Source organism: Panthera onca, chromosome X (genome assembly GCF_046562875.1).
Source record: "Panthera onca isolate mPanOnc1 chromosome X, mPanOnc1 haplotype 2, whole genome shotgun sequence".
NCBI classification, from domain to species: domain Eukaryota; kingdom Metazoa; phylum Chordata; class Mammalia; order Carnivora; family Felidae; genus Panthera; species Panthera onca.
In genome coordinates, this window is record NC_138357.1 from 97,059,865 (window position 1) to 97,079,449 (window position 19,585).

The following is a 19,585-nucleotide window of genomic DNA, read 5'->3' on the forward strand; positions in this document are numbered from 1 at the left end:
CTGTTAAAGAGGAAAAAAAACCCAGCTCCTTGGTATCTGCAGACAACACAATACCCAAGACTTGACACACTACACTACAGCAGGGAGGGCCCTCTGGAGCAAGTGTTCCCATTTTGCATCATGCCAACATCATTCAAAAGTTAGTACAGAGTTTTTTCTTCTGCTGAGAATACCCTGAGGTATTCTCCAATTTAGGATTACTGAACAATATTTCTTAAATAAATATGTAAGAAAAAAGAAACAATAATCTTCCCTTGTTAAAAAGACCACAATTAATAAAAGCTTATGCAGCATGTTATCACCTTACTGTAACAGAATTAATACATGGCAGAAAACAAATCTCTTGGGTTTAAAAATAGCTTTATTTAGCATACCAAAAACACAGAAACATAAGAAAAACCTTACCTAGTATAAACATAAAAATAGTTAAATATCATAATTTAATGTAAACCAAGTGTTTAAAAATGTGAATTATAATAAAACACATGCTATTTACACAGAACCAAGTTAAAGCTACCTCCACAGTTATTGTATCACATCATCAATCTTGAAGTCATCATTAACAATGAATCAAACACAACATTTGTATTTGTACTGGTCAATAAGAAAAAAAGAAATCCTTGAATTTACTTTAAACACATATAATTCATTGTGACATTCCAAGCAGAAAGGCAGAAAGTGCCAGTTCTGGGATCCCATACACAACCACTGCATCATGGAGGCCTGGAAATCATTCCATTGGAAGACTATGAAGCCCATTCTCTCATTTAAATGCAAACTGGTTGATTCAACTTAATTACTGCTTAAGAAAGGTACTAAATATATCTGCAAAAATAAACCTTTATTAAAAACGACCAAAGGTGAATGTAATATCAATCGTGTAAGAAAGGCAAAAGCATAAAAAATATTATTCCAGACAAGCCCCTTTAATTATAACAAATGTTAAGAAACTCAGTTTATAAAACCAGAAGGGGTAGCAAAAGGGTTTTGAAAAATGTAAAACCCAAATCAAAATCAAGCAAAACGAACTAAGAAATGTTTCTTGAAGAAAGTGGTATTTTGTTATCCTGTCTTTATCACACGAATGCTGCCAGAGATCTGTGGCTAGTATCAGTATCACTACAGAGTAGTGTGTTGTCTTGGACCAACAGGCCAAAAAGCTGTATCAACTGATTAAGTGTTTGGCTTCTGCTTCAAGAATCAATATCCATTCTTATACTGCAATTCAGGTATCATTAAGAGGCAGCATTAAATCCAATATCAAGACTTTAAAATGTAAGATAAAGTTGCAAGTATATACATAGTAATAGAACATCCTGCTCCTTTGACCCTGTAATTCTAAAACTTTGGGTCTCCAGACCCCTTTATACTCTTTAAAATTTATTAGAGATCGGGATGCCAAAGAGCTTTTGTTTATAGAGTTTATATCCATCAATATTTGCCATATTAGAAAATAAAACTAAAAAAAAACTGTAAGCATTTATTTAAAAATGAAAGTCTATTACATGCTAACATAAATAACATTTTTAAGAAAATAGCTATATTTCCTAAAACAGAAAAAAAGATTTGTGGGAAATGGCATTGTTTTGCATTTTCAACTTCTTTCTGAGAGAGTGAAAAGACAACTAATGCCTGTGTATTATTATGAAAATAGTTTTGATCTCACAGATGTCCTAAAATTCTCTCAAGGGCTCCCAGGGGTTCATGGGCCAGCCACACTTTAAAAACTGCTGGTTTAATGTAAGGCCTAATGTTGATAATCAAAAAAAAAAAAAAAAGCCCATAAAAAAGGAACCTTACTTTTCCTTTAAAAAAGAGCCAAAATAGCCACACACACACACACACACACACGTCACTGGATCAAACACTCCCACTTTCAGCTACAACTAGAAGCCAAAAGTTACCATGTGCTCATGGCCAAATTCAAATTAATATTGTCATTTCTACTGAGATGAGGGTCAAGATTTATTAATTCTTAGTTCAGGAAAGATATGAAACCTATTAACTACATACATCTTAAACACATACATCTTAGTTTCCTTTCCAATATCTTCTTAATCCTGTTTGTGATAAGCTGGCTGTCGTCTCTTAAATTGGCACAGCACTGGGATAGACCAGAGTGACAGAAGTTTAACAGCAAGATACTCGGATCAGGAACACGTTAGCCATTTATGGAGCAGTCTACTCTACTTCTCACTATGTGAAGCCTCTGATAAATTTTAGGGAAACAGGGAGAAAATTCTCCCTTAAGCACAATAAGAGCAATGCTATGACCTTACACGCAGACAGCTCTTCACATCTAAAGAATTATTTTCATACACACCATCTCATTAGATCCTTTTAAAGCCCCTGGAGAAGGGCAGGATAAATGACATTATACGTTTCAGAGTTCAAGAATCTGAGGTGTAGATATGGGTCTTTCCCACGGTACCAGGGCAAGTACCTTTTTTAGAGAACAGGATTAGAATTTGGGTCATCTGACTCCTGGTTCAGGGTTTCCCCCCAGCATTCCTCCTTCCTTGGGTTCCAGGGAAGGACTGGAGGGGGGCGGTCTGTAGGGATGGAGATGGAGGCAGCAGGATATGACTGACACTTACAAAACCTGTACTCCTTCTGCCTCATTAACCATTTTATCCAACACTAAGGGGGCTTGGGAGTGGCAGAGATATTTCCCTGACCAACAGAATGAATTTTCCATCAGTGCCTATATTAATGGAACAGCCCTCTTTTCCTTTCTGCGCCAGTTTCTGTTGGCAGTTCATTCACAGCCTGTTCCCTTTACTCCAAGAGCAAAGTAAATATCCTGCACTTTAAAAAATTTGACGAAAATACAAAATGAAATAGCAACAATGAAAATATGTGAAACTATGTGCACCTGGCACAACAGACTTTGCAATCTTCCTCCAACTGGAGAGCAATACAAAAATCATAGTTCTTAATTTAATGGAAAACGCCTCCTAATCATCTTGAAGCAAAGACTTCAGTCTATATAAAAACTAAGAAGATAATTTCAAGATTTTTACTAAATTCTTGGGTTCTTACAAATTCTGTGGTGGTAAGAGAAGGAGTAGACAGTAGAGTAAAAGGCACTGAAACAGCAAAAAGAAAATAATTATGGTCACAAATGAGCAAATGAGAAATCTGTATCTCTTCCCTGTCATTAATACATATAACTACTTTAGAAACTATCCTGCTGCCAGGAGATCCTCTCTGTATTTAACCAAGATGTTAATACAAATAGCATGAGCTATTCAGACACTAAGCAAACAGTGTTTAATTTTAGGAGTTAAGGGGAAGGCAGTCAACAATAACAAAATCATTCCTCCAAACTACCCAAATGCCACTAATGACCAATGGTATTCTTGCTATATACTATAAGTAAATTATCATTTATTGTGCCTTCCCTCTCTCCTTTTGAGATGTTTCTAAAATCAAGGTGGATTACATGCATTTTTTAAGGTAGCTGAAGAAAAAGGAGGTTAACCAAAGCCAGTAAGAATCAGAATTAGAAAACATACTAAGTTCATCTTATTTTCAAAATTCAACAGCATGTGGCTGGCTATGGTACAAGTTGTTGCTGTCCCCACCCCCCCCTTATTTTGGTGAGTAATGTTCTCTTTATAGGTGATTTAGACAGAAGTTAATGGCTTTTTAAGACACTTGCACATATACTGGGCTGATGTGCCTACGCATATGTATGCATAGAAATACATACACACATATGTGTACCTCATCACATCACATAAAGACCTCCACTAATATGTTTTTCCCTCTTCACATATTTTGATTAGCAAAAATGAGCATGGATAATGATTTTATAGTCGGAAACAAATCTAATGAAAATAAAATCAGAAAATGTGAAGTGGTATGCTGTCAGAGTCCAATACAATAAGTCAATGCACATTTATGTAGTGGTAAAGTGCTAGAAAGTTCTTTCATTAGTATTTTAAAAATGATTATAGTAAAAAGGTTACAGTTTCATTTGATGGTGGTGACCACAGGCACCATGGCAATGGCACTGGCTGAGTTGGAATTGATGATGTCCTCATACTCTGGGGGTGGGTCTAAATGAGGTTCTGTTTCACTCCTCCGGAGGGTCACCTGGCCAGTGGCTTCCTCATAGGTGGGTGGAGGATCGCAGTTGGATAGGCGAGTGGAGACAGAATCTGAGCGCCCAACTACATATTCCAGGAAGCCTGGTGACAATCCACTGCTATCAAACACTTCATCTGGTGGGGGAGGCGGAGTGATAATATTAAGGTGCTGAGGGAAAGGAATGTGGCCTTCAGTTACTGTCTGTCTGCGAGTTTTGTTTCTGAGGAAGCATCTCCAAATTAGGAAAATGACAAGAAGGATAATGAAGAGGCCAAAGATTAATGGAAAGGTAAGGTAAAACTGAAACCAGTCACTTCCTCGGTTACTCTCTCCTTGTTGGGCTTTTGTGTAGGTGTTCCAAAACTCCTTCTGAAAATAAAAGACATATTAAAAATCAGTATGATCAAAAGATGGGAAATATCAAAAGAACCAATGTCTGGATGCTATTAACATAATGACCCAAAAACCAAAACCAGATTTGTTGGTTCAAAGGACCTAAAGCCTATATATTTCATGACAAGAAATGAGAAATAAGTCAAGTTACAGTGTTCATTCTGGATCCTCTGTAAAATGGTCAGTCAGAACCCAAGAATCTTTTCAAGCCTGGGGAGTTAGTTATGTTTTCAGCTATGACCTTTTCTTTTTTTTTTTCTTTTCTTTTTTTTTTTTTTTAGCATTTATTTATTTTTGAGAGACACAGCAGGAGCAGGAGAGGGGCAGATAGACAGGAAGACACTGAATCCGAAGCAGGCTCCAGGCTCTGAGCTGTCAGCACAGATCCCAATGTAGGGCTCGAACTCACAAACCGTGAGATCATGACCTGGGCTGAAGTCGAACACTTAACTGACTGAGCCACCCAGGCACCCCCAGCTATGACATTTTAGAAGGAAAAACAAAGCATGAGAGATTTCCCATTTCCCACTTAAACCAAATAATCTTCCCTTAAAAATGTCACATAACATTTTCCATGCCCAATTATGAAGTTTCTCATCAGTGAGATGTGAAACCCCATCATCATTAATGGTATGTGCTATGTTAGGCTATTATAGGCTTTCAGTAGTTAAACACTTTACGGATGAATGCTTTGTTTTCTCATGGTTGTGTTTGAGGTCTCCTTCCACCAGACCTTCAACTCCCTCTCCACCCCCAAAGTTTAGTACACAGATATTCACTGAATGTTGTAATTACACATTGTCCCTAGTAGAAAGCTCAGGCTAGTGAAGAAATTGTGTTAGGTTATTTCCTAACATAGACTATACTCCTGAAAGACACCAGGACTAGTAGTTCAAATCTTTAATTCCTCACCTGAAAAGCAGGATAATACTAACCTGTACTTTACAGGCTATCTAAGCATCATATGAGATAACATATATAACATATCTAACTAAGTCCCAGACATATAAACAAATAGTAGTTATTACAATTTTTGTATATCAAATCTCCGCCTCAAATTCACTGGTTAATCTATCCTGTAAGGAGACTACCCCTAATCCTATTGACTATTTTTTCAACGTTTAAACTTAACCAGTAAGTGCTTTTCTCACAATCCTATTTATTTTCAGGTACTACAAGTCACTGATAGTAAATATATGGCATCAAGGAAGGGAACCAGGCCATTATCCAAATGGGCAAATAGAGAGAGTTGGACTAGACTGGGGATTGTATTGCCAGATGTCCCATGATAGCATGGCATTACCATAAATCTATGAATCTGGTTAAAAATAAGACTCAGGGCACTAAAGCTGCTTGTTTTATAGTTATATACTTTACTTACAAAGGCTTTTTAAAAAAAAATTTAGCATTTACATTACCAATTCCTAGTCACTAGATCATCGTCCACTCAGACTTAATTATACATACACTGCAAGATTCATTGCTCATTACTATTTTTTCTCCATCTTCCCTGATTTTGAAGTTGCTGTTCTGATTTATTTTGTAATTGAGTAGTCCTTTCTGAAAATTTTCCATACATGAGACACATGGGAAATAGTCTATAAAATTGTACAGCTCTGTGAATAGCTTTCCTTCACCCTGACTGGTAAATGTTACCATAATGATATTTCAGTCTCAGGTTGTAGCTATTTTTTTCCACTTCATAAATCTAGGTAGTATTCCATGGTCCTACAGCTTCCAATGTGCAGCTAAGAAATCCCACACTTGTTCAGTGGACTTTATTCTTATTTGTGAGATTTTACTTTAATCCTTCACTTCATTTTACCAGGATATTTCTGACGCTTTTGGTTTTGTTTTCTATCACTCTTATTTTGTACAATAGCGATTTGAAACTTTTGTACATTACAAAATGATCATGATAGGTCTAGTTACCATCTTTCACGAAAGTCATTCTAATATTATTGACAATATTCCCTTATGCTATACACTACATCCCCATGGCTTATTTTATAACTGGAAGTTGTATCTATTAATCCCCTTCACCTGTTTCATCTGTCCTCCTGCCCTCTGGCAACTACCAGTTCTGTGTTTTTAGGAGTCTGTTTCTGTTTTCTTGTCTTGTCTTGATTCCACATGTAAGTGAAATCATATGGCATTTGCCATTTGCTGACTTATTTCACTTAGCATAGTATCTTCTAGGTCCATCCATGTTGTCACAAATGGTGAAATTTCATTCTTTTCTATGATTAAAAGTCCACTGTGTATATATATACTACATCTTTATCCATTCACTTATGGATAGACACTTAGGTTGCTGTTGTAAAGCTGCAGTGAACATAGGGGTCCATATATCTTTTTGAATTAGTATTCTCATTTTCTTCAGATAAATACCCAGAAGTGGACTTGTTGGATGATATAGTTCTATTTGTAATTTTTTTAAGGAACCTCCATATTGTTTTCTATAGTAGCTGCAACAATTTACATTCCCACCAACAGTGTACACCCTCACCAATACTTGTTATTCTTGTCTTTCTGATACTAGCCATCCAGGCAGGTGTGAAGTGGTATTGCATTTGTGGTTTTGATTTGCATTTCCCTGATGATGAGTGATGCTGAACATTTTTTCATGTATCTGTTGGCCATGTATAGGTCTTCTTTGGAAAAATGTCTACACAGGTCATGTGCCTATTTTTTAAATGGGTTTTTTCTGTGTTGTTATTGAGTTGTAGGAGTTGTTTATATATTTTAGATATCAACCCTTTATCAGATATATCATTTCCAGGGGTGCCTGGGTGGTTCAGTTCTTTGAGCATCCAACTTCCGCTCAGGTCATGATTGCACGGTTTGTGAGTTGGAGCCCTGTGTAGGGCTCTGTGCTGACAACTCAGAGCCTATAGCCTGCTTCAGATTCTGTGTCTCCCTCTCCTTCTGCCCTTAGCCACTTACACTCTCTCTCTCCCTCAAAAATAAAATGTTTTAATTAAAAAAAAAAAGATACATCATTTCCAAATATCTTCTCCCATTCAGTAGGTTGTCTTTTCGTTTTGTTGGGTTTATTTTGCTGTGTGAAAGCTTTTTAGCTTGATGTAGTCCCATTTGTTTATTTTGCTTTTTTTAAAGTAAGCTTCACACCCAGTGTGGAGTCCAGTGAAGGGCCTGATATGGGGCTTGAATTCATGACTCTGAGATCAAGACATGAGCTGAGATCAAGAGTCAGATGCTTAACCAGCTGAGGCACCCAGGTGCCCCTGTTAATTTTGCTTTCGTTGCCCTTGCCAGAGGAGACCGATCAAAAACAAAAATTGCTAAGACTGACATCACAGAGCTTACACTACCTAAGTTTTCTTGTAGTTTTATGGTTTTAGGTCTTACATTCTTTAGTCCATTTTGAGTTGATTTTTGTATATGGTATAAGAAGGTGCTCCAGCTTCTTTTGCATGTAGCTGTCCAGTATCCACAACACTATTTATTGAAGAGGCTGTCTTTTTGCCACTGTGTGATCTTGTCTTCTTTGTCATAATTGACCATGTAGTGTGGGTTTATTTCTAGGCTATCTATTCTGTTCTATTGATCTATGTGTCTTTGTGCCAATACCATACTGTTTTGATTACTATAGCTTTGTAGTATAGTTTTAAATCAGAGATCACGACACTCCAGCTTTGTTCTTCTTTCTTAAGGTTGACTTGGCTATCTGGGATCTTTTGTGGTTCATACAAATTTTAGGATTATTTGCGAACGTTTCTTGAAAAATGCTATTGGTATTTTCGCTGTGGGTAGTATGGACATTTTAACAGTATTCTTCCACTCCATGAGCATAGTATGTCTTTCTATTTACTTTTGTTGTCTTCAATTTCTTTCAAGGTCTTAAAGTTTTCAGAGTACAGGTCTTTTACTTCCTTGGTTAAGTTCATAGGTACAGTATTCTTTTTTGATTCAATTGTAAACGGGAATGTTTTCTTAATCCCTCTTTCTGCTTTATTTAGTGTATAGAAGTGTAATAGATTTCTGTATATTAATTTTGCATCCTGCAACTTTACTGAATTTAGTCTAATAGTTTTTTTGGTGGAGTCTTTATATATAGTATCACATCATCTGCAAGTAGTGAAAGCTTTACTCCATTATAATTTAGATACCTTTAATTTCTTGTCTACTTGGTGTGGTTAGGACTTCCGATACCACATTGAATAAAAGTGGTAACAGTGGGCATCCTTGTCTTCTTCTTGATCAACAGGAAAAGGTTTCAGCTTTTCACCATTGAGTATGATGTTTGCTATGGATTTTATCATATATGGCATTTATTATGTTGAGGTACAGTCCCTCCATACCCGTTTTGCTGAGTTTTTAATCATAAATGAATGTTGAATTATGTCAAATGCTTTTTGTCTATTTTAATCATATGATTTTTATCCTTCAATTTATTAATATGGTGTATCACATCGATTTATTTGTGAGTATTAAATCATCCCTGCATGCCTGGAATGAATCCCACTTGGTTATGATGTTTGGTCTTTTTAGTGTATTGTTGAACTTTGCTCATATGTTGAGGATTTTTACATCTATGTTCATCAGAGATACTGGCATGTAATTTTGTGGTTTTTGTCTGATTTTGATATTACGGCAATGCTGGCCTCGTAAAATTAGTAAGTGTTCCTTCCTCTTTAGCTTGGAATAATTTAAGAAGGGTAGTTATTAATTCTACTATTTAGAGCATGAGCACCAAATATGATGACTGTCAGCTCCATCATCAGCAAGTTAGGATGAGATTGCAAAAATAGTGTCTTTGTGAGGATGAAGTGCTGGCTGGCAATGTCCCTACGGGTTCCTGCTTCTCCTGTAGCCATTTTAAAATTAGTAAGTGGGTCTGCCTCAGTGTGGTCTAGGTACGTTTCAGTCTGTTGCTTGGATGCTGGCTATCAGGGCAAGTGGGTTTAAGAGCAGAATCTCCATTTCCCACAGTTCTACGATTCTCCTGGTCTTAATCTCCATTGATTTTCAAAACTGGACATTTTAGGGGTTCACCTCTCCAGTGCTGGCCCTCAGGGTTGTGATTTCTGATGTGGGATATAATCCCTTCAACTCTTCAATGGAGAGTACTGGTTGTGGGGTTACTACATCAGGGGTGGGTTCCCAGGTGAGGCCATGTCTCTACTTCACTTCCCCCTCTTGATACATCTCTTTTGTCATGGAGGTGCAGTTCATCTAGTTCTCAGGTCCTTTACAAAACAAAACCCCAAAACTCTATGTCTGTAAATTTGTGGTATTCATGGGAAGAAGTGAGTTCTAGGTCTTCCTATGCTGCCATCATGAATCCCCTCACACACAGGCTTTGAAAGTATGGTGGGCATAAAAATGACTCAAAGCCATCTGTGTTCCACCCCTGAACTAGATCATTTTTTTTTTTAATGTTTATTCATTTTTGAGAGGCAGAGAGAGCATGGGAGACACAGAATCCGAAGCAGGCTCTGAGCTGTCAACATAAAGCCCCACGCAGGGACTTGAACCCACTGTGACAGGGTGACCTGAGCCAAAGTTGGACGTTTAACCAACTGAGCCACCCAGGTGCCCCTGAACTAGGTCATTTAAAAGGTACATTACTCCAACATTCTGTGTTTCTAAGATAAATTTGGGCATAATATTGTATGGTCTACTAAAGGCTATGTACAGATGAAAATATATAAGGTTCAATATTAAAATAAGCCAGAAGTAGAAATAGCACACCCCAAGAATACAGCATTTATTTTAGGACAGTACCAAAACCTTAAATTGTCAAGTGATTCATTTATTTCATGAATACAAATTTAATCACAGGTCAAAATTTAGGACATTTAGGAAAAAAAAGTAAATGTGCTTCTGTATGTGTACACTATTAACTTTTTGTATAAAATTACCACTTTTAGGATGGCCATCTTTATTTCTGATTATAGGATAATATATAAACATCTAAAAAAATATAAATCATATCACAAAGGTATAATCACTATGAATATTTTATATAATTAAGAAAATGTTTTACATCTATTTTGTATCAACTAAAATTTTAATTTACTAATAATTTATTTTGGAGACCTATCAAATATCTTATTTGTGGTCAATTTTATCTGACAATGACAATTTTCTCTGTTTCCTCCTAATCTCTCAAATCATATGTATTTGGTTTTTGTGGATAATATTAAATGGGGGAGACAGTGATTTCAAACAATTATATAATGCTAACCTTAGATAAATACAATAAAAAGTGGCTCTTTTTATACTGTCCTACACTTTGGGATAATTAAGCATCAATAATGCACATGAAAATGATTTTTTTTTTCATGCTTGGCTTGTATAATTAAATTTCTCTGGTTTATGTGGCATCCTGGGAAATAACCTACAGCCTAAAATAATCAACTTATATTTTTAAGTGTTACAAAGCTTAGACAAAAAGTATAAAACCAGATTTTTTATTTTATCTATAATAACTCAATCCACACCTAGCAATAAAGGTGTAACTATCATTCCCACTCGAAGATGAGGAAATGAAGGCAGAGAGAGGATACCTAATAATAAACCCAAGATCATTTAACACATAAGAGACCAGGCATGCACAGCAAGCCAAAAAGCAGTCTGCCTTGATCCATAAGATATTCTGAACCCGTTTGGCCATTTTTCTAGAAAATTCAGTCTTCTCATATTAAATGTGTAGTCAAAAGCAAGCTGGCTCATTTTACAGATCAAAGTAACATTATCTGAATAAAAAGGTAATGACATTTATTTTTTTGGGAACTAGACTTAGAATCACATGAAAATTCACATGAAGTAAGGACTAATATTATAATTGTTATTCAAACAAAAAGCCCCAGTTTATATCTCTGTAAGCTATATAAGTGGTCTTTTTAATGAAAGCAGCCAAAAGGTGAGCATATGATTACAAGACATTGTAAAGCAGTGCTTTTAGAGAGAAGAGGAATTTTGTTTAATGAGTAATCATTAAAGGTCACAGTAGTTTTAGAGAAGGTTAAAATTATACAAATAATGAATGGAATCTGAAGAGAGGTCTGAACCATTTCAGAGGGAGGAGCCCCAAAAGGTAAATGTTTCATTACAGTAGGTGAGTTTCAGAACAAAATTTTGTATGTACAGTATTGTCCTTTTATAAAATGTGTGCTTTTCTGTTGTGAATTTTCTCACTGCCATTTATGAATAGTCAAATTCTATTCCAGTTGCTCAGATTTCATAATTGGAAGGAGGAGGATAAACATGTCCTACAATCTGATTAACCAGCTTAGAACATAATAAAGTTTGGAACTGGGTTTGTATTGATGAAAGGGCCCGGAAGCATTTATACCCAGTGCTCACAAGGCTTCTCCCTTTCAAGTACAGGCAATACTCCTGTATTATCACATTTCACAGCTATTGTGTTTCTTATAAATTGAAGATTTGTGGCAACACTGTGTTGAGTAAGCCTATCAGTGCTATCTTTTCAACAGCAATTGTGTCCCTGTCACATTTTGGTAACTTTCAGAATATTTCAAACTTCGTTATTGTATTTGTTACAGTAATCAGTGATCTTTGATATCATTATTGTAATTGTTTTGGGGTGCCACAAAATGCACCTATAGAAAGGGGGGGTAAACTTAAACGTTAAATATGTTCTCCTGAAGTGTTCAAGTGAAAATAAGACTGACACATTGCTCACTTCAAATCAAACACAAATCCTGTCAAAAGCCAAGACAGGCCAAAAGCTAGGTTTTCTTGAAGGAAATTGAAAGTGCTTGTCCATTGAACACACAAATAACATAACATTCCCTTATGACAAAGCCTAATCCAGAACAAGGCCCCAACTCTCTCCAGTTCTATGCAGGCTGAGAGAGATGAGGAAGCTGTAAAAAAAAAAAAAAAAAAAAGTTGGAGGCCAGCAGAGGTTGATCAAGGAGCCAACTTCCAATTCCATGAAAGTGCAAGGTGAAGCAGCAAGTGCTGATATGGGAGCTGCAGCAAATTACCCAGAAGCTCTAGCTAAGACAATGAAGAAGGCTACACTAAATAATAGACTTTCAATGGTAAAGAAACAGCCTTGCATTGAAAGAAGATGCCATCTAGGGCTTACCTAGCTAGAGTACAGAAGTCAGTGCCTGACTTCATAGCTTCAAAATATACACTGGGACACTTGGGTGGCTCCGTCGGTGGAGCATCCGACTCTTGATTTCAGCTCAGGTCATGATCTAGCCATTGTGAGATTGAGCCCCGTGTTGGGCTCCATGCTGGGCATGGAGCCTGCTTGGGATTCTCTCTTTCCCTCTCTCTCACTCTGCCCCTCCCCAGCTCGCACTCCTCTCTCAAAATAAATATTTAAAAATATATATAAGCTGACTCTCTTGTTAGAGGCTAATGCAGCTGGTGACCTTAAGTAACTAGAAGTTACAGAATTAAAGAATACAATAATTGAACTAAAAATACACTAGAGGGGTTCAATAACAGAATGGATGAAGCAGAATTGATGAGTGAGCTGAAATATAATGGACTTCATCCCATAACAAAAATATAAAAATGTAGTCTATCTACATAGAATGTACTATTATGAACCTCATGGTTACCACAAACCAAAAATCTGTAACAGATATGCTTGGATTCCTTTCTTTATATTTTTTGTGTAACACTAAAGAAAGTCATCAAGTCACAAGGGAGGTGAGCAAGAGAAAAAGAAAGGAATAGAGAAGAACCACCAGAAAACAACAAGACGGCAATAAGGACATACCTACCAATAATTACTTTAAATGTAAATGGACTAAAAGCTCCAATCAAAAGACATAGGGTGAATGACTGGATTATAAAAAAGACCTATGTATATACTGTCTACCAGAGACTTCAGATGTAAGCACAAACACAGATCAAAGTGAAGGGATGGGTAAAGATATTCCTTGACACATTAGACCAGATGGACTTAACAGATATATACAGAACATTCCAGCCCAAACAACAAAATGCACATTTTTCTCAAGCACACATGGAACATTCTCCAAGATCACATATTAGACCACAAAACAAGTCTTCTATTTTTTTTGTTGTTTATTAATTCTTGAGAGAGAGAGAAAGCACAAGCAGGGGAGGGGGAGAGAGAGGGGAGACACAGAATCTGAAGCAGGCTCCAGGCTCTGAGTTGTCAGCACAGAACCCAACGCAGGGCTTGAACTCACAAACAGCAAGATCATGACCTGAGCCAAAGTCGGACACTCAACCGATTGAGCCACCCAGGCGCCCCCACAAAACAAGTGTTAAGACAAATCACATCAAGCATCTTTTCCAACCACAATGGTAAGAAACTAGAAATAAAGTGAGTAAATCACAAATATGTAGAGATTAAACAACATGCTCCTGAACAACCAACGGGTCAAAGAAGAAATCAAAAGAAATTTAAAAATACCTCTAAAATGAAAATGGAAGCACAACATACCAAAAGTTATGGGATGTAGCAAAAACGGTTCTAAGAGGGAAGTTCCTGATAAATGTGTATAATAAGAAACAAGAAATCTACAGAACCTACCTTATACCTCAAGGAATGAAGAAGAAAAAGCCCAAAGTTAGTAGACAGAAGGAAGTAACAAAGATCAAATGAACCAAAAAATAAATAAAAGAGGCACTAAAGACAACTGAAAAGATCAATGAAACCTGGAGGTGGTTTTCTGAAAGGATAAAGAAAAGTTACAACTGATACCACAAAAATGCTAAAGATCTTAAGAGAATACTAGGAACATTTACACATCAACAGATTGGACAACCTAGAAGAAATGGATAATATCCTAGAAATATACAACCTACTAATACTGAATCATGAAAGAAAGAGAAAGTCTGAACAGACCAGTTACTAGTTAGGAGACTGGATCAGTAATCAAAAACCTCTCAACAAACAAAAGTCCAGGACTAGATGGTTTCACTGGTGAATTATACCAAACACTTATAGAAAAATTAATACAAATCCTTCTCAAACCATTCCAAAAAGTAGAAAAGGACAAAACATTTCCAAACTCATATAAGACCAGCATTATCCTGCTATTAAAACCAGATGAGGACATTACATGAAAAGAAAATTACAGGCCAATATCCCTGATAAGCATAGATGTAAGACCCCCCCACACACACACACACAATATTAGCAAATCGTATTAAACAGTAAATTAAATGGACCATACACTATTAATGAGTGGGAATTATTCCAGAGATGCAAGGATAGTTCAACATCTGCAAATCAATCAATATGATATACCACTTTAACAAAACGAAGGATAAAAATCTTATGTCATCTCAAGAGCATTCAACAAAATTCAACATCCATTTAGGATAAAAACTCTTAGTAAGTGACTATAGTGGAAACCTACCTCAACTTAATAAAGACTATATATGACAAGCACACAGCAAACATTATACTCAATAGTGAAAAGCTGAAAACTTTTCCTGTGAGATCAGGACAAGGATGCCCATTATCACCATTTTTACTCAAGATAATTTTGGAAGTCCTACACAATTAGACCAGAAAAAGAAAAAAAAAAGCACTCAAAATGGAAAGGAAAAAGCAAAACTGTATTTGTAGATGCCATATTATGTATAGAAAACTCTAAAGACTATCAAAAAAACAGAACTAATGAACAAATTCACTATAGTTGCAGGATACAAAATCAATGTATAAAAATGTTGCATTTCTATATACTAATAACTATCAGAAATTCAGGAAACAATCCCATTTACAATTTCCTCAAAAATAATAAAATTCCTAGGAGTAAGTTTAACCAAGGAGATAAACAACCTGTACTCTGAAGCCTATAAGATACTGTAGTGCAAGCTCTGACAGCTTTTCCTTTTTGTGATTCAAGCACCTGACTTAAGGTCTGATCGCAGAGGCATCCACCTTAAAGATGGCTATCTTGAATATATTGCCTGCTATCCAACTAGATAAAGAGCCACCCCACTCCCATAACCCTACTCCTGCTCCTTTGATTTAGAGAGAGAACTGAACATTGGGACTACTTGTTTTTCTCTTCTGTGCTTTAAGTTCATGCTCTTATGTTTTAAATTCACAAAGAGTGAACACACAAAATCCTAATCCTGTACTCTCACTCTCTCTCACCATTGCTGTGTGCTTTCCACAACCTATAAGCACTAAATCTGGTCCGTTTCAAAGTTTCTTGATGATATTGCTGAGGGCATCTTGCAATCATAATAAAAACCATAAGGGCTGGTCCAGCCTCAACATTGGTTACTGATAGGCTGAGACCTGCACACAACTGAGATAGTCAGCAGGACTGCATGTGTGCCCTTGCAGTTAACTGAACGCCATCTAAGTGCAACTTGCTTAAAACCACCTAACTCAGGTGGGTAACCCTCATCTGAGAAAGGAGCACTGCTTACTGGAGGTCTGTTGCACTGCTCTGTGCTTTCATATATTGCCTCTCTCATGTGTTGCCTGTGGTATGAACCCCAAATATCACAGCTGCTATAATAATTCAATGTTCTTCCCAGAGCAGCCTGATGGAGGCCACAGGGTCTAATGAGATGATTAGACCATTAATTATAAGGACCTATTAATGTGTACAAGGGTCTTCTATGCCTCAGGTCCAAGGAGAGGTAAGTAGAGTGGAGTGAACTGCAAAGCTACTGCCACTGCCCAAGGAGAGGCTCTGGGCAGAAGAAAAGGATTCCTGCCTGTAGTTGAGGGAAACCTCTGCCTCACACAGCTGAGTCAGTGGGTTGTGCCTTGAGTGTTAAGTCCTAACCCAGAGAGTGAAATAGCCTCGCAACAGGAAACCAATGGCCCTGTGAAAAGGCAAACACAACAGAGGCCTATGGTCTCTGTGCCACCAGGTCACATGTTACTGTTGCTCTTTGTCCTCTGACTCGATGAGCTATCATGGGTCAATCTCTAGTTCAGAATTGCTAAAAAAAATAAATAAATAATAGGCAAATATACACTTCCTGAACATCTATTGCCAGCACCCCCTAAGGACTCTGAGGAGGTGCACTAGCTCCTTGATAAATGTAGAACCCCGTGGAAGGTTCCCGGGCATCGCTCACTGCTGCAGCATACCAACATACCAAGGCTCTGGTATTACACTCCAGAGGCCCAGGGGCTTTTCCCAAACACCTTGTACATATTGGGCTAGTGGAGGCAGACCCAAATCCCGGAAAGGTCTATTGGGACATCCTGGAAAGCAAATGCCTATGAAGAGGGTGCACACTGACATCATCCAAAACTTTAAGAGAAAATGAAGTGGAAACAGATCAGAAACTATTTTAACTGAAATTCAAACCTTTTTGAAAGATTTTATGCAGCAGGAAAAAGAGAGGGAGGCTAACTGGCAATTGCAGGGTTTTGTTCTGTTTTTAGAAGGGGCGATGAAATGTTACTCATGGTGGCTGAAATGGACTAAATGGTCAGCATCTCTAAAGACCTTAAAACCCATAATCTTCTTAATTAAGATCCATCTGAGCTATATGCTTGATTAGTCTGAGGTACCACAGATCCTGAGCCCCTCACCTTTCCCATGAACTGGGAAAAACCAAGAAATGTGCTTCGTAAGGCATCCCTGCCACCAAGGAAAAGGTGACAGGGTTATCAAAGCCTCTAGTGAGGAAAAGAGAAAAGGGAAGGCAAAGGCCCTTGGAGCCAGATATTTGTATAGGGGCCTTCCCCTCTGCATACAGATAATTTACTGCCTGGTACTGTGCCCATCCTTCCAACAGTGATCACTGCTAAGGATCACAGTGAAGGGAAAACATTAAGATGAGGCCTGTTTCCTGTTATACAAAATTGGCATCCAATTGGGCTTATATTTCCATGACTTTATTAACCCAAATGGCCCCCTCCCTCATTTCCAACCCTAAAGATGTCCCATTTGACCCTGAGTCCAGAGACTTCCTTTTACAAGACACCCCCCCCCCCAAGTATGAGTCTTCACTATTACATTAGGACTGCTGAAGTCATCCAAAAGACACTACACTACAACTTCTAGTAGAAAACTTACATTCTTTCTCTGCCCCTTGAAGAAGTAAGTTTTACACGTCTTTGAAGTGTAAATACCCAAGGAGGTAAGTAAGATACTGCCCTCAATTACCTAAGACTGAAGGAAAAACAGTAGGGGAGAGCAGCTTTTAAAAATACAAACTGCTAGGGGCGCCTGAGTGGATCAGTCTTCAGCTCAGGTCTGATCTCGCCATTTGTGAGTTCAAGCCCTGCGTCAGGCTCTGTGCAGCCTGGAGCCCGCTTCTGATTCTGTGTCTTTGTCTCTGACACTCACGCTCTCTTTCTCTCTCTCTCTCAAAAAATAAATAAACATTAAAAAAAATACAAACTGGTAGCCATGATCTCACTGTTTGTGAGTTCGAGCCCCGCATCCAGCTCTGTGGTGACAGCTCAGAGCCTGGAGCCTGCTTCAGATTCTCTGTCTCCCTCTCTCTCTGCTCCTCCCTCACTTGCACTCTTTGTCTCTCTCTCTCTCTCAAAAGTAAATAAACATAAAACAAATTTAAATATAAACTGCTATAAAAGCTCCCTTGCCCAAATCTAGTCTATAGCCTCCATAAAGTTGCTTTTCAAGGACAAATACAAATCTTAATTTCCTCCACATATAATAGCAAAAAGGCTTAGCCACTGGAGCAGGTAACTTGAACTTATTCTGTCTGCCTGGAACACAATTTGGATTCAAGTGTTAATATTAACTAGTGGGGTTTATATTGTACCTGATTCGTAGCTAAAATTCTGGAATGGAAGCTATAGAGTTTCTATGTGTCTATCTATGTCTGTGGATGTATATGGCACATTTTTCTGGCCCTGGATGGTATTGCCAAAATTAATTTGTAAAATCTGATTTAAGTGACTCAGAAAAATAAGCACTTATCAAATTTAATATTTCTAAACTCTCCAGAATACAGAAACTAACCGAAATGCTTTACAAATTCATGTGATCTGAGATAATATCTGGTAAATGAAAGCTAGTTTAGCTATATTGGTTTAATTAAAATAGAGATGTATTCAGAGCTGTCAGCACTGAATATAATGTAGTCCTATAGCTTTTATTCTACCTGAGTTAATTAGTCAAACTCATGCTGTAGGTTTTGCAAACTTTGTTGTGATGGCTAGCTGTTTTAATCTCTCGTGAAATTTTCCTGTTAATCTGAATATGACTGTTAAAAAATAAATGAAACAGATATAATTGGGATAAATGTTTATAAGCAAACTTAAAAAATTTTTTTTTAAATGTTTATTTTTGAGAGAAAGAGAGAGACAGAGCACAAGTGGGAGAGGGGCAGAGAGAAAGGGAGACACAGAATCCAAAGCAGACTTCAGGATCTGAACTGTCAGCACAGAGCCAGATGCAGGGCTTGAACCTACCAACGGTGAGATCATGACCTGAGCCAAAGTTGGAAGCTCAAGTGACTGAGCCACCCAGGTGCCCTCTGCCTCCGCCTTTTCAGACTTTTCAATAATAATATTTATGGTAGGTCTACTTAAAAGTAGTTAACCCAAATATTTTTGATAATCTAAAACTTTGGAGTTTTTCTAGGTTAAATGATGGAAATTCACTGAATATCTAGATCATTGCCAAGTAAGATAAAATACTGAAACATTATGAACACAGATGTATCTACTTTTGGCTCTTGTTACCTAAAGATACTTGGATGTTTCAGCAAACATGTCTTGTGCCACATTTTGTACTATGAGGAAGCATATGCTACCAGAAATTATGAAATCTATGCATAAATTTGCCAACCTACTAAATGTAGTATAACAATTCACAATTTCTTCTCAGTTTTTATTAGAAGTTAAGATTTCTAATGACTAAGGATTCCAGTATATATAAGTAAATCTACTAAAAATAATAAAAGAAACATCTCTATATGATGAGGGAACATAAGGCAAGCTGAAGGCCAAACACTAGCTAGTACAACTCCTCCCACCCTCCCCCCTACCCCCACCAAGGAAGGATACATGTGATATTCCTCAGGCACTCCTGGATTCCCAAGAACAAAGGAAAAGAAAGAAAACAAATGGTTAACAGAGATCACAGTCACACAGGACACCTGTCCGTTTACAAATGTCTTAGTCAATTACAAGAAAAAGGCAATCTTA

General features: G+C 37.3%; 1 protein-coding gene across 3 annotated transcripts in view; it reads right to left on the reverse strand.

The window, feature by feature from the left end:
* Positions 1 to 343: 343 nt before the first annotated feature.
* PRRG1 (proline rich and Gla domain 1) overlaps positions 344 to 19,585 on the reverse strand; it is a 316,191-nt gene continuing 296,949 nt past the window's right edge. For all 3 annotated transcript variants that reach the window (XM_081794168.1, XM_081794169.1, XM_081794170.1), the window contains exon 4: positions 344 to 4,464. In XM_081794168.1, coding sequence (XP_081650294.1) covers positions 3,979 to 4,464 — 486 coding nt within the window. In that variant the 3' untranslated portion in view covers positions 344 to 3,978. The remainder of the gene's footprint in view (positions 4,465 to 19,585) is intronic.